This window comes from Lynx canadensis, chromosome D2, assembly GCF_007474595.2.
Source record: "Lynx canadensis isolate LIC74 chromosome D2, mLynCan4.pri.v2, whole genome shotgun sequence".
NCBI classification, from domain to species: domain Eukaryota; kingdom Metazoa; phylum Chordata; class Mammalia; order Carnivora; family Felidae; genus Lynx; species Lynx canadensis.
In genome coordinates, this window is record NC_044313.2 from 79,754,782 (window position 1) to 79,767,113 (window position 12,332).

The 12,332-nt window shown below is 40.1% G+C and overlaps 1 protein-coding gene across 2 annotated transcripts in view; it reads left to right on the forward strand.

Moving 5' to 3' along the window:
- ATAD1 (ATPase family AAA domain containing 1) overlaps window positions 1-12,332 on the forward strand; it is a 57,544-nt gene that overhangs the window by 3,316 nt on the left and 41,896 nt on the right. For both annotated transcript variants that reach the window (XM_030334191.2, XM_030334190.1), the window contains exon 2: window positions 692-863. In XM_030334191.2, the coding sequence (XP_030190051.1) occupies window positions 702-863 (162 nt within the window). In that variant the 5' untranslated portion in view covers window positions 692-701. The remainder of the gene's footprint in view (window positions 1-691; window positions 864-12,332) is intronic.

Below are 12,332 nucleotides of genomic sequence, written 5' to 3' on the forward strand. Positions count from 1 at the left end.
GAAAACCTTTAGAAGTAAGTCTGACTCTTAAATATGGAGAACAAACTGAGGGTTGCTGGAGGGGTCGTGCGTGGGAGGGGGAATGGGCTAAACGGGTAAGGGGCTCTAAGGAATCTACTCCTGAAATCATTGTTCACTATATGCTAACTAACTTGGATGTAAATTAAAAAAATTAAATTAAATTTAAAAAAAGTAAGTCTGAGGGCGAAGCAAGTCTGTTCACGGTTTTAATTTCGCTCAGAAATTACCTGCTGTCCATTGCACTTAGAAGAAATTCTTTTCACACTAGTAATGGGCTGCCTTCTTCAGTTGGGTTAGTGTTATAGTCAGTGTATCTCTACATTTTCTGAAGTAGTTATTTAAAAGCTGTTTAAAAGAGTAAATAAATACTTTAAGATATTGAATGCATTTTTCATGTAGAGTTATTGTCTGCTTAAATTCTGTGAGCTTTTAGGAAAATTCATTAAAAAGTATAATAAATCTTCAGTGTTTTAATGTGCCTTCATTTTCCAGAGAGAGCTTAAAATGTGTTTAACATTTGAAAATTCATTTTCCCTCAAAATAAAACCCTTTAAGGTAGATATTGTTGAATTTGACTTAAGTTTTTCCTGCTGAGGGTGAACTACATCTCAGTCTCCCGGTTTTAATCAATGTAGTTATTACCTAGTGACATTTCTGTTTGTTTTTTAAGGTTGATCAAGATGGTACATGCCGAAGCCTTTTCTCGTCCCTTGAGTCGGAATGAAGTTGTCGGCTTAATTTTCCGTTTGACGATATTTGGTGCAGTGACATACTTCACAATCAAATGGATGGTAGATGCAATCGATCCCACCAGAAAGCAGAAAGTGGAAGCTCAGAAACAGGTACGACTGAGATGTCTGAGGGTCACTTTCCTTGTAGCTAGCTGCGGTTTGGCCGTAAAACAAGGGGTATAGTAGAATTATACACTGAGAGGTTCGCCGTGTGAAAATGTGTTTGAACATCGTATTTAATTTCATTGTTTCTTAAAAAAGTGCTCCTTTCTCAACTTTCCAACTCTATTAGTAACTTACCAGAATAAAAAAATGATGAAGAATAAAGACATTCCAGCGTTTTGTTGTGAACATGTTCATTAGAAGGTTTTTTGTCAGCTAATGAATGAGGGAGTCTAGGTAAAATTTGTCAACAGACTGAAGAAAAACAATTTATCTTTAGTAATGGTATGAAATTTGTTTTGCATGACATTTGAAATGTGGATAATACTGATAAGGTGCGATCTTACACTTGCAAACTACTCTGATTTCTAATTTAAAAATTGTTAAATGTTATTAGTATAAGTAGTAGTTTTTAATTTTTTTCTGTTATTGCCTCTTGTAGTCACTTCCTTATTAGGATGATATATTTGCTTTGGTGTCTATTCTTACTCAAAAAAGTAGAACGCTTCAAGGAGCCTCTCAAATGTTTCTTGCTGTTTGAGGGCAAGATGTTCCTCCTGTTCGTCAATTTTTAGATTCCTTCTGTGAGTTGTGACTGGTGAACTCAGTAAACATTTACTGAGCTCCTAGCAGATTCTTGGTGCCAAGGGTAAAAGATGAATAAATCTTGTTCTTTTAAAATGCTCGGGGCTAGTGTGGCAACCCGGGATGTGGATAGACGACTGCCTCACGGCACTGCGCATAGTTTGTAAATCGGCAAGAATCAGTGTCACGAACACTGCTTAGTGTTTGTAACTGAAAAGCAGTTCAAACAGGTATGAGTTTGTTCCCTAAATTTGATTACAAAATAGTTGACTCGAGGTCTAAATCATGTCATGATATCAGTCATTTTGTCACTCTCTGAAATGTCTGACCATTGCCAGGTATGTGTGTGTGTGTGCACGCGCGCCCGTGTGTCTGTGTAACTAAGTATATCCTCGTGTCAGCTGAAGTGCAGCTTTTCCCGCCACCTACACTATGAAAGCCCACTTCAGTCTGAGGTCACAGTGTTAACCGGTCATATCATTTTCAGAATTTTTAAAATCAGAGATGTGACTATCTTTTAAAGTTTATTTTATTTTGAGAGGGGGAGGGAAAGGGGCAGAGAGAGAGGAGAGAGAGAAGAAACCCAAGCAGGCTCAGTGTTTTCAGTACAGAGCCTGACACAGGGCCTGATCCCATGAACCTCAAGATCATGACCTGAGCTGAAACCAGAGTCGGATGCTCAACCACCACCACCACCACCACCACCACCACCACCCCCCTCGCTTAAAAAAAAAAAAAAAAAAAAAAAGAATGCTGGAAGGACTTTGTGATTATATGGGAAAACAAAAGGACATTTTACAAATGAATCCAGGATTTGTCTGGAGTCCTCGGAGACTCAGAGTGTCTTTCATAGAGGTTTAGAAACTAGTAGCTAGGGCACGTTTGTGGGAAGATGATACTTGATTTGGGCATATTGAGTTTGTATTGGTGGTAGGAATCCTGGGGAAAATGTTCATCCAGCAGTTAAAATTGTAGGTGTACGTCTTGGAGGAAAGATCAGTCCTCAGAGCATCCATGAGGTGCTCGTAAGCAGTCGGACTCCTTAGAGAAGTGAGTCTCACTGGAAGCAGTGGGCCCAAGGGTAATTCTTGTAAAAACCTATCGTTTGTGGGGTTTCCCCAAACCACTCCTCCATCTTCCTCCTACCAGCATCAGGATTTATATGTTCAAACTTTGTTGAGAGTGTTTCATGTAATTGTCACTGTGATAGATGGGGATGACTATGGGGAGCAATGAGATCTCTAAAGGAGATGCTATCAAACACCATGAATAGTAGGCCAAAGAGTCAGCCTTCATCTAGGGAATGGGGAGATGAAGCCAGTGGAGAATGAATAGGTCAGTTAGGGTAACTAGATACCTGGACTCACCTTTCTGCGGAGAACAACTAAACGATCTAGATAAAATATTTTCTAAAATCATCTTAAAGGTATTCATGAGCTAGCAAGAAAGTAAGAAATGCAGCTAAAAAACTGAAGGCAAAGATCGAAAAAGATACGATGAGCTTTGATGGCCAGCTTTCACGTTGGAGGAGAATTTGCTGAACCCACTGAATTTGAACTTCTCTTTTTATGGCCTAGAGGAGCTCAGGACACAAAGCACAGGCCTATTCCAAGGTAGGGTATCCAAGAGACAACAGTCCCATAAATCTTTGACTCCAAAAGACTATACCCTCTGGTAATTCACCTAAAGATAAAGATGTGAGATGGTTTAAAAAGAGAAATTTAAGACATATACTGGTTGAAGTGCCACGTAGAAATTGTAGATACAGAAAGTTGTTGAGAATAAAGTGATGGAAAATGCATATACCATACAAATACAAAGAGAAAGCTGGGTGAACAAAAATAAACTTTAAGGCAAAAATATTAGAGAAAACAAGGTTCATTATGGAATGATTAAACGTTCTGTTCAACAAGAAGTAGAACATTTCTGTATTCGTGTGCATCTATTAATGCAGCCTCAAAATATATAAAGCAAAAAACTGATCGAACTATAAGGAGAAATAACATATCCATCATCATGGTGAGAGGTTTTTAACATTGCTTTCAGTCATTGGTAGATGAAAAGTTTTTTTGCTTTGTTTCGTTTTAATTCCAAACAGTCAACACACAGTGTTACATTAGCTTCAGGTGCAAAATACAGTGGTTGGTCAATTCTATACATTTCTCAGTGCTCATCATGATCAGTATACTCTTAATTCCCCTTCTCCTGTCTTACCTATTCCCTGCCCCCACCTCCTTTCTGGTAACTGTCAGTTTCTCCTCTATAGTTAAGAGTCTGTTTTTTAGTTCGCCTCCTTTTTCTCTGTTCGTTTGTTTTGTTTCTTAAATTCCACATATGGTGTTTGTCTTTCTCTGATTGACTTATTCCCTTAACATTATACCCTATACATCCATCCATGTTGTCACAAATGGCAAGATTTCATTCGTTTTGACAGCTGAGTAATCTATTGTGTATCTAGGCCACATCTTCTTTATCCATTCATCTATTGATGGACGCTTGGGCTGCTTCCATAATTTGGCCCTTGTAAACAATGCTGCAGTACACATAGGGGTGCATATATCTTTTTGCATTAGTGTTTTTATTCTGTGGGTAAACACCCAGTAGTGGAATTACTGGATCGTATGGTAATTCTACTCTTAATTTTTTGGGGGTACCTCCATACTGTCTTCCACAGTGGCTACACCAGTTTACACTCCCACCAACAGTGTGAGTGTTCTGTTTGCTCTGCATTCTTGCCAACACTTGTTGTTTCTTGTGTTTTTTATTTTAGCCGTTGTGACAGATGTGAGGTGATATTGTGGTTTTGATTTGCATTTCCCTGATGGTGAGTGACATTGAGCATCTTTTCATGTGTCTGTTGGCCATCTGGATGTCTTTGGAGAAATGTCTGTGATGATTATTTGGGTTTTTTGATGTTGAATTGTGTAATATCTTTTTTTTTTTTAATGTTTATTTTTGAGAGAGAGAGTGAGAGAGCGAGCAAATGGGAGAGGGGCAGAGAGAGAGGGAGACAAAGAATTCAAAGCAGGCTCCAGGCTCCTAACCGTAAGCACAGAGCCTAATGCGGGGCTCAAACTCACGAACCACAAGATCATGACCTGAGCTGAGGTCAGATGCTTGACTGACTGAGCCACCCAGACGCCCCAAATTATATAAGTTCTTTATATAATTTGGATACTAACCCTTTATCGGATATGTCATTTGCAAATACCTCTCTCATTCAGTAGATTGTCTTTTAGTTTTGTTGATTGCTTCCCTTTATGATGTGCAGAAGCTTTTCTATTTTGATGTGGTCAGATGAAACATTTTTTAAAAATCGGTAAGGATATAGCAGATTTAAGTGAGTAGCAGCTTATCTAGTGGCCATGTATAGCATATTGTGCATCAGACAAATGCAGGGTACATATCCAAAGCACTCATGTAGGATTTACAAAATTGGACCGGTTGCTACATTGTACAGCAGACATCGGGCTTCGTGGTACCCGTAGCATGCTTGTTACATCCCCCGGCTCCAGTGCAGAACAGTAAGATCGCTAAATACCCAGTACGCTTGGACTTTTTTTTTTTTTTGAAGGAGAGAGAGACAGAGCATGAAGGTGGGGTGGAGGGGCAGAGAGAGAGGGAGACACAGAGTCTGAAATGGGCTCCAAGCTCCGAGCTGTCAGCACAGAGCCCGACGTGGAGCTCGAACTCACAAACTGCAAGATCATGACCTGAGCAGAAGTCGGACGCTTAGCTGACTGAGCCATCCAGGTGCCCCCCAGTACGCTTGGAAAGTAAGAAACATCTCTGAAGATCTCCTCAGTGAAAGAAAATATAATAGAAATTAGAAAATATTTATAATTGAATTAAACGTCATGTCTTAAATGGTACTCAGAGATTTACAGTCTTAAGTGTTTGTTACAAAAGAAGGTAGAAGATTAATTAAATCTCCAACTTAAGCTCAAGAAAAGATTTTCAACATAAACCCACAAATAATGAAAAAAGGGGAATAGTCAAGGTAAGACAAATAAGAAATGAATATACAATAGAAGAGTGAATAAAAATACAGAAAATGAATACAGAGTAAAGAAAGTCAGTGAAGCCAATATGTTAGTTATTTGAAAATACAAAAATATTTGACAGTTTTGTAAAACCAATCATGAAAAAAGAATGAAGCCACCAATAAATATTACTAGGAATGATAAAGGAAACATAATGATGATGCTGCAGACGTTAAAAATAAGGAAAGTAAATAATCGCCAATAAGTGTAAAAACCTAGACAGACTCTTAGAAAAATATTTATTTCCGTGACTGACTTAAGAATTAGAAGACGACGGGCACGTGGGCGGCTCAGTTGTTTTAGCCTCTGACTCTTGATTCCGGCTCGGGTCAGGATCCCATGGTTTGTGGGATAGGGCCCAGTGTCCGGGTCTGCGTGGGACGCGGAGCCTGCTTCAGATTCTCTCTCCCTCCCTTTGCACGTGCACTCTCACTCTCTCTTTCTCAAAATAGATAAACTTTTTTTAAACGTTAGGTGACAAGGGCCACCTGGGTGGCTCAGTTAAGCGTCAGGCCTCTTGATTCCAGCTCAGGTCCTGATCTCATGGTGGTGGCATCGAGCCCCGCATCAGGTTCCACACCGGCTGTGGATCCTGCTTAGGATCCTGTCTCACCCCCTGCCCTCCCCGCCCCCCCCACTTGCATGCGCTCTCTCTCAAAGGAAGGTAGGATTAGAAAACGTGGATACTTAGTCTCATACCTATGAAGTAATATTGGACACATATTTTGATAAAGAATACTCCAGGCCCATCAAGTTTTACTGGTAAATTCTAGAAACATATAAAGAAGAAATTTATAATAACAACCTGATGCAAACTCTGAGGGCAGCATAATAACAATTCTAAAACTTGTCACGGGCTTGATCTCGATTGTAAATGAATGGAAAAACCTTAAAATATGAGCAAGTTGAATTTAGCAGTGTATAAAAAAAAAAAAGGTAACATATTATGACCAGTAGGATTTATTCCAGGAATTTAAGGCTGGCTTCATTTGAGGAATAAATATATTTATTCTTTAATAACAGATTAAAGGATAAAACTATGATTATCTCAAATGCAGAAAAAGCCTTTGTTAAAATTAAATATTCATTCTTTTTAGAAAAGCTCTTAGTAAAAAGCTCTTAGTATCTTAGGATAGAAGATAATGTCTTTAGCCTGATACAATGAATTTACTATAGGAAACATACTTCATGGTAAATAGTTGAAAGCATTTCCTTTATGATTAGGAGCCAGTCAAGGGAGCCTGTTGTCATCACTTCTGTGTAACATTTTACTGTTAATGATGCATAAATCAAGAAAAAACAAGAGATGGAAAGATGGAAGAGAAAAAATTAAACAGTCATTAGACACAGATAATACAATAATCTACATAGAAAGTAAACAACATCTGTAGCAAAGCTGTCAGGATTAATAAGAATTTAAGGGCTGCTGGATATAAAATTAGTATACAAAAATCAACTATTTCTGTGTACCCACCACGGTTTGAAAATGCAGCTTTATAAAGACACTGTTTACAGTAGTATCAAAAATACACAATAACTGGGCGCCTGGGTGGCTCAGTCAGTGAAGTGTCTGACTTCAGCTCAGGTCATAATTTCACAGTTTGGGGGTTTGAGCCCCGCACTGGGCTGTCTTCTGCCAGCACAGATCCTGTCTCCTTTTCTCTGCCCCTCCCCCACCCACCCTCCCTCCCTCCTTCTCCCTCTCTCTCTCTCCCTCTCTCTGTCTCTCAAAAATAAACATTAAAAAAAATACATAATAACTGACAAGCACAAGTTGTACAGCACATTATTTTTTAATGTTTATCTTTGAGAGAAAGAGACAGAGTACGAGCCAGGGAGAGGGCAGAGAGAGAAGGAGACACAGAACCTGAAGATCCAAAACACGTTCCAGGTGCTGAGCCATCAGCACAGAGCCTGACATGGGGCTTGAACTCAAAAACTGTAAGACCATGACCTGAGCCGAAGTCAGACGTTCCAACCGACTGAGCCACCCAGGCTCCTGTACAACACATTTTTTTTTTTCAACGTTTATTTATTTTTTTTGGGACAGAGAGACAGAGCATGAACGGGGGAGGGGCAGACAGAGAGGGAGACACAGAATCGGAAACAGGCTCCAGGCTGTGAGCCATGAGCCCAGAGCCTGATGCGGGGCTCGAACTCACGGACTGCGAGATCGTGACCTGGCTGAAGTCGGACGCTTAACCGACTGCGCCACCCAGGCGCCCCTGTACAACACATTTTTAATGAAAATTACAAAATGATTGAAAGCCACACTTAAATGCAGTGCCAATGAAAAAATACTGACAGGCTTTTTTTGTTGTATTTTTTTCTAAAATTTGTATGGAGGAATAAAAGTTGAGATATAGGCAAAACACTCTCAAAAACAAGACATGTATATTGGGAGAGGGAGAATTTGCCCTAATTTATATCAAAACTTTTCACAAAGCTACAGTTATTAAGACAGTATGTTATTGGTACGGGGTAGATTGGCAAATTCAGCAGAGTGGAGTCGAGAAACAGACCTAGGCATGCTGTGGGAAATTGATGTATGAAAGGACTGGCTCTGCTTTGTACGTAGATTATTGGAGAAAGGATGAACCAATAACTGATACTTGGACAGTTGGTTCTATATGAAAGGGAGTTAAATTCAATTTTTACTCGGTACCATTTACAATAATCTCTTCCGTAGATTAACGACTTGAATTTATTCGTGTAACAAATATTTATAGAGCACATGTTCTATGGTTCTTTTGCCTCACCTGTAAATTCTAAAGACCTTTTTTTTTTTAACATCTACCCAATTATTAATAACACCCAAAAAATGGCCAGAGGAGTAGTAATAAAACCAGGATAATGTAAGGTACTGGTATTAGTCTTTCCCATCCCAACACACCTGAAATAGACAAAACACCGCACACTGAAGTCGTTCATTGTGGCAGTCAATTGGAACTGGAAGGCCTACATTCTGAAATCACAGAACTAATTGGGGGAAGTCAGTGGGTGTTGAATGTAACTTTAAAAAGCCCTTCCTCACATTTGTCTCTCACTGTCTGAAAAATCCTTTGGTCAAGTCCTCAAAACCAAAGGAAGAGAAGGTTGCAAAAGAGAATTGGTTGTGAACGTTGTGTCATAGAGTGATCCAGGAGGAAAGGAGGATATGGAGAATGTGATCAGAAAAAGTGGTCCGTAAATGTAGAGTGCTTTCCGTTCACTGGGGACAGCAAGCAGAATTTAAAGTAAAAGAATGTGGTCGTTCGAGAGTTTGCTGGCGGACAGGTAAAGAAGGAAAGGGAAAAGACTAGCGCAGAAGGAGGAGGTGGAGAGTTGCTGCCGAAGAGGATGGAGGTGGGTCCCAGAGGGGTCGGGATCAGTGGTCACAAGAACCTTTTAAGGTCGAGTTCATTTGCTCTCAGTGAAATGGGGCGATGTTACAACTAAATGGGAATGGAGGTTTCGGACCTGCTCAGGTAAATACGTGATCCGTGTTTAATGAGAGAAATTGTGGGTTATGAACATTAGGGCGTAGTTGAAGGAAGCATGAGTTTATCGGGAATTCAGTTGTTTTGTTTTTCTTAACTTCTTGCGCGTTTCTCAGCATCTCGGTAGCAGATAAACTGAGTGGTGGTGCGGAGCCAGCACCGAGAATAGGACTGACCGGTACAAGTGTAAGGGGTGCTAAGGTTCAACAGAAGACATTGTTGAAATAACGACCTGTGGTCCAGGCCATTTAGGAAGTGCAGTGTTGCCAGGTGGGGGGTAATTAAGTGGGAGTACAGAAAGGAATTAGAGAATTAGGAGCACACCTTGCGGCAGAGATCAGGTGTGACTGGGGGGGAGGAGGAAGGTGTGACTTCCACAGTCACAAAGGAAGAGCACTGAATTTAACAGCCTAGGCAACATTTGGAGGCTACCTGATAATTATCGGGCCTCGTGCCAGTTTAAAGGTAGTACGGTTATGAGTTGAAAGAAAGGTAACGTGATGTAGGTGCATTCGCATCAGGAACAGTAACCCAGAAGTAGTCTTAATGTTTGAATTAAACAGAATATTTGTAAATAATTTCTAGCCTGAAGCCAGGAAAACGTCCCAGCTTGGTGAAATGTGGGATATTTAATTGGTAATGAGAGAGGAGACCATTTCTACGGAATGGACAGGGATTTCCTGGGCACACGGCTGCTGCTTGGATTGTATTTAGATGTAGTAGAAGAGTTTTGATAGGTATGTGTGATGAAAGGGTGGGTCGGGATAATTGGGGCGTAGAAAAAGGAACCCTCTGGGTATGCTGTCCAAGTACAGGAGGAATAACAATGCTTGACCCGTTCTGAGACTATGTCATACTTCTGAAGAATTACACTGTATAATATTCCTGAGATTGTAGTTTGTCAAAGCCCAGGGAAGATTCACTACTGAGAATTCTTCATACACCTGAAGGTTTGGACTGTGACCTTAGATAAGTTAATGTCTTCTTATTTTTAGTCCTGTCATTGTACTTTAGTCTTTAAAACTTTTAGTTATTTTGAAAGAAATAATAGCTGAAATATTTTGTGAAGGAATGATATACTGAAACCTTAAAAAAAAAAACTGGAACTCTCAACTGCCAGGTATTTTTTTTTTAAGTTTATTTATTTATTTTGAGAGAGAGAGAAAGAGAGCACAAGCGGGTGGGGGGGGGGGCAGAGAGAAAGGGAAAGACAGAGAATCCCAAGCAGGTTCCCCGTTTGTCTGCGCAGAACTGGACTTGACACTCAAACCCATGAACTGCAAGATCATGACCTGAGCAGAAACGAAGAGTTGGATCCTTAATCCACTGAGCCACCCAAGTGCCCCTCAACTGCCAGGTATTTGTAAGAGCAGCCAGTAAACTGAGATAGGAAGTCAGGAGTAAGCAGTTGGTGTTGCCTGACTGGCCAAGGTGGAAATGCTGAGGAAAGAGCTCCCAAGAGAGGGATACTCGGGGCGGGGGTGCGCAGTGTTGTTCACACGCAGGTGCGGTGGAGGGTACGAAGCCCACTCTTCTTTTTTTTTTTTTTTTTTTTTTTTTTTACATTTTATTTATTTTTGAGAAACAGAGTGAGACAAAGCGTGAGCAGGGGAGGGGCAGAGAGGGAAGGAGACACAGAATCTGAAGCAGGCTCCAGGCTCTGAGCAAGCAGTCAGCACAGAGCCCGACGCGGGGCTTGAACCCACAAACTGTGAGATCATGACCTGAGCCGAAGTCGGACGTTCAACCAACTGAGCCACCCAGGCGCCCCTGAAGCCCACTCTTCTTATCACGTCCAGAGACTGACCGTGAGAGGGGAGACGACTTGTTTCCATGTTAGTCTAGAAAAGGGTGCTTTCAAGAATTTTAATACAAGTGTATAAGAGATTACATCTAAAATATAATTATTCAGACTCTTTGCCATTTCCCGTGGAAATGTAGTGTTGTGAGCTTTCTGTCAGTGACTTCCTCTATCCACACTTAAATCAGAGTACTTTAGCTGTGACTTTAATAAACAGATCTAAGTTTAATCAGTTAACCTGCCTCTGGTTTTTCACCCTTGTTAATGCTATCTCTAATTTTCTTTTTTTTTTTTAATTTTTTTAATGTTTTATTTATTTTTGAGACAGAGAGAGAGACAGAGCATGAGCAGGGGAGGGGCAGAGAGAGAGGGAGACACAGAATCGGAAGCAGGCTCCAGGCTCTGCTGGAGCACAGAGCCCGATGCGGGGCTCGAACTCAAGAGCTGTGAGATCATGACCTGAGCCGAAGTCGGATGCTCAACGGACTGAGCCACCCAGGCGCCCGTCTCTAATTTTCTAAAATTAATCTCCCAAAAGAACAACCAATTTTACAAATCGTTCAGAAACTGAATGAAAAGTTTCTTTTCTGCTACTCCTTTTCTCCATTTCCTCCTTTCCCATTCTAGGCAAAAATAGTAGTTTACTATTTCCTACTCCACTTCTTAATCTTGTTAATCTTAATCTTCTTAATAGTTTACATGGAGGAAAAAAATGAAATAGCATGAAAGGATAAAAATACTATGAAACAGTTAAAAAGATGACTATACAGTAAAAAGTAAGTTTCCCTCCTACCTCTGACTCCCTTCAACCCCTCACCTACCATTTTTCCTCCACAGAGTGACAACTACTTGGAGAGATTCACTTAAAAACCAAGCGAAAGTTGGTAACTAGAAAATACGATTGTCATTGAGCTGTAAGTGATAAAGCAGTTCATGAACATAAGCCATTTTTAGAGTACAATCATTTTGTTTTTCTTGGTAAAACATTTTAGAAACGGGCACACTTAAAGTTGTCAAAGCTAGAAACAGTTGGATAACTTCTTCTGGAAGACAGTTTGATGTGTTTAGGGGTACTTTATTTTATTTATTTGTTAACCACGTTCTGGTCTCGCAGATGAGGAATATTAGTGTTTCAGTAGAACAGCTTTGGAATTAGATCAGGGTTTGAACTCTGGTAATGCCAACTCCTAGCTCATAATCTTGGCAATTCTTCTAATTTCTCTGACTCTTGAGTTCCTCATCTGAAAAATGAGCATAGTAATGGCTACTTCTCAGGATGGTTGTACGGGCTGATGGTAAGGAAATGAAAATGAGTTTTGCCCAATAAACATTAATTTTGTTTTCTGTCAGTGTTGTTAATGCAACCTGAAGACATTGTTAAATGGGATTGCTTATATGGGGGGAAGATTTTAGGTAAATTTGACCACGGCATTTTCTATTTCTATAACATAAACAACACAGTTGATCGTTTTTACTTAGGAAATCCCAAACGTAGATAAAGTTTGTTTAA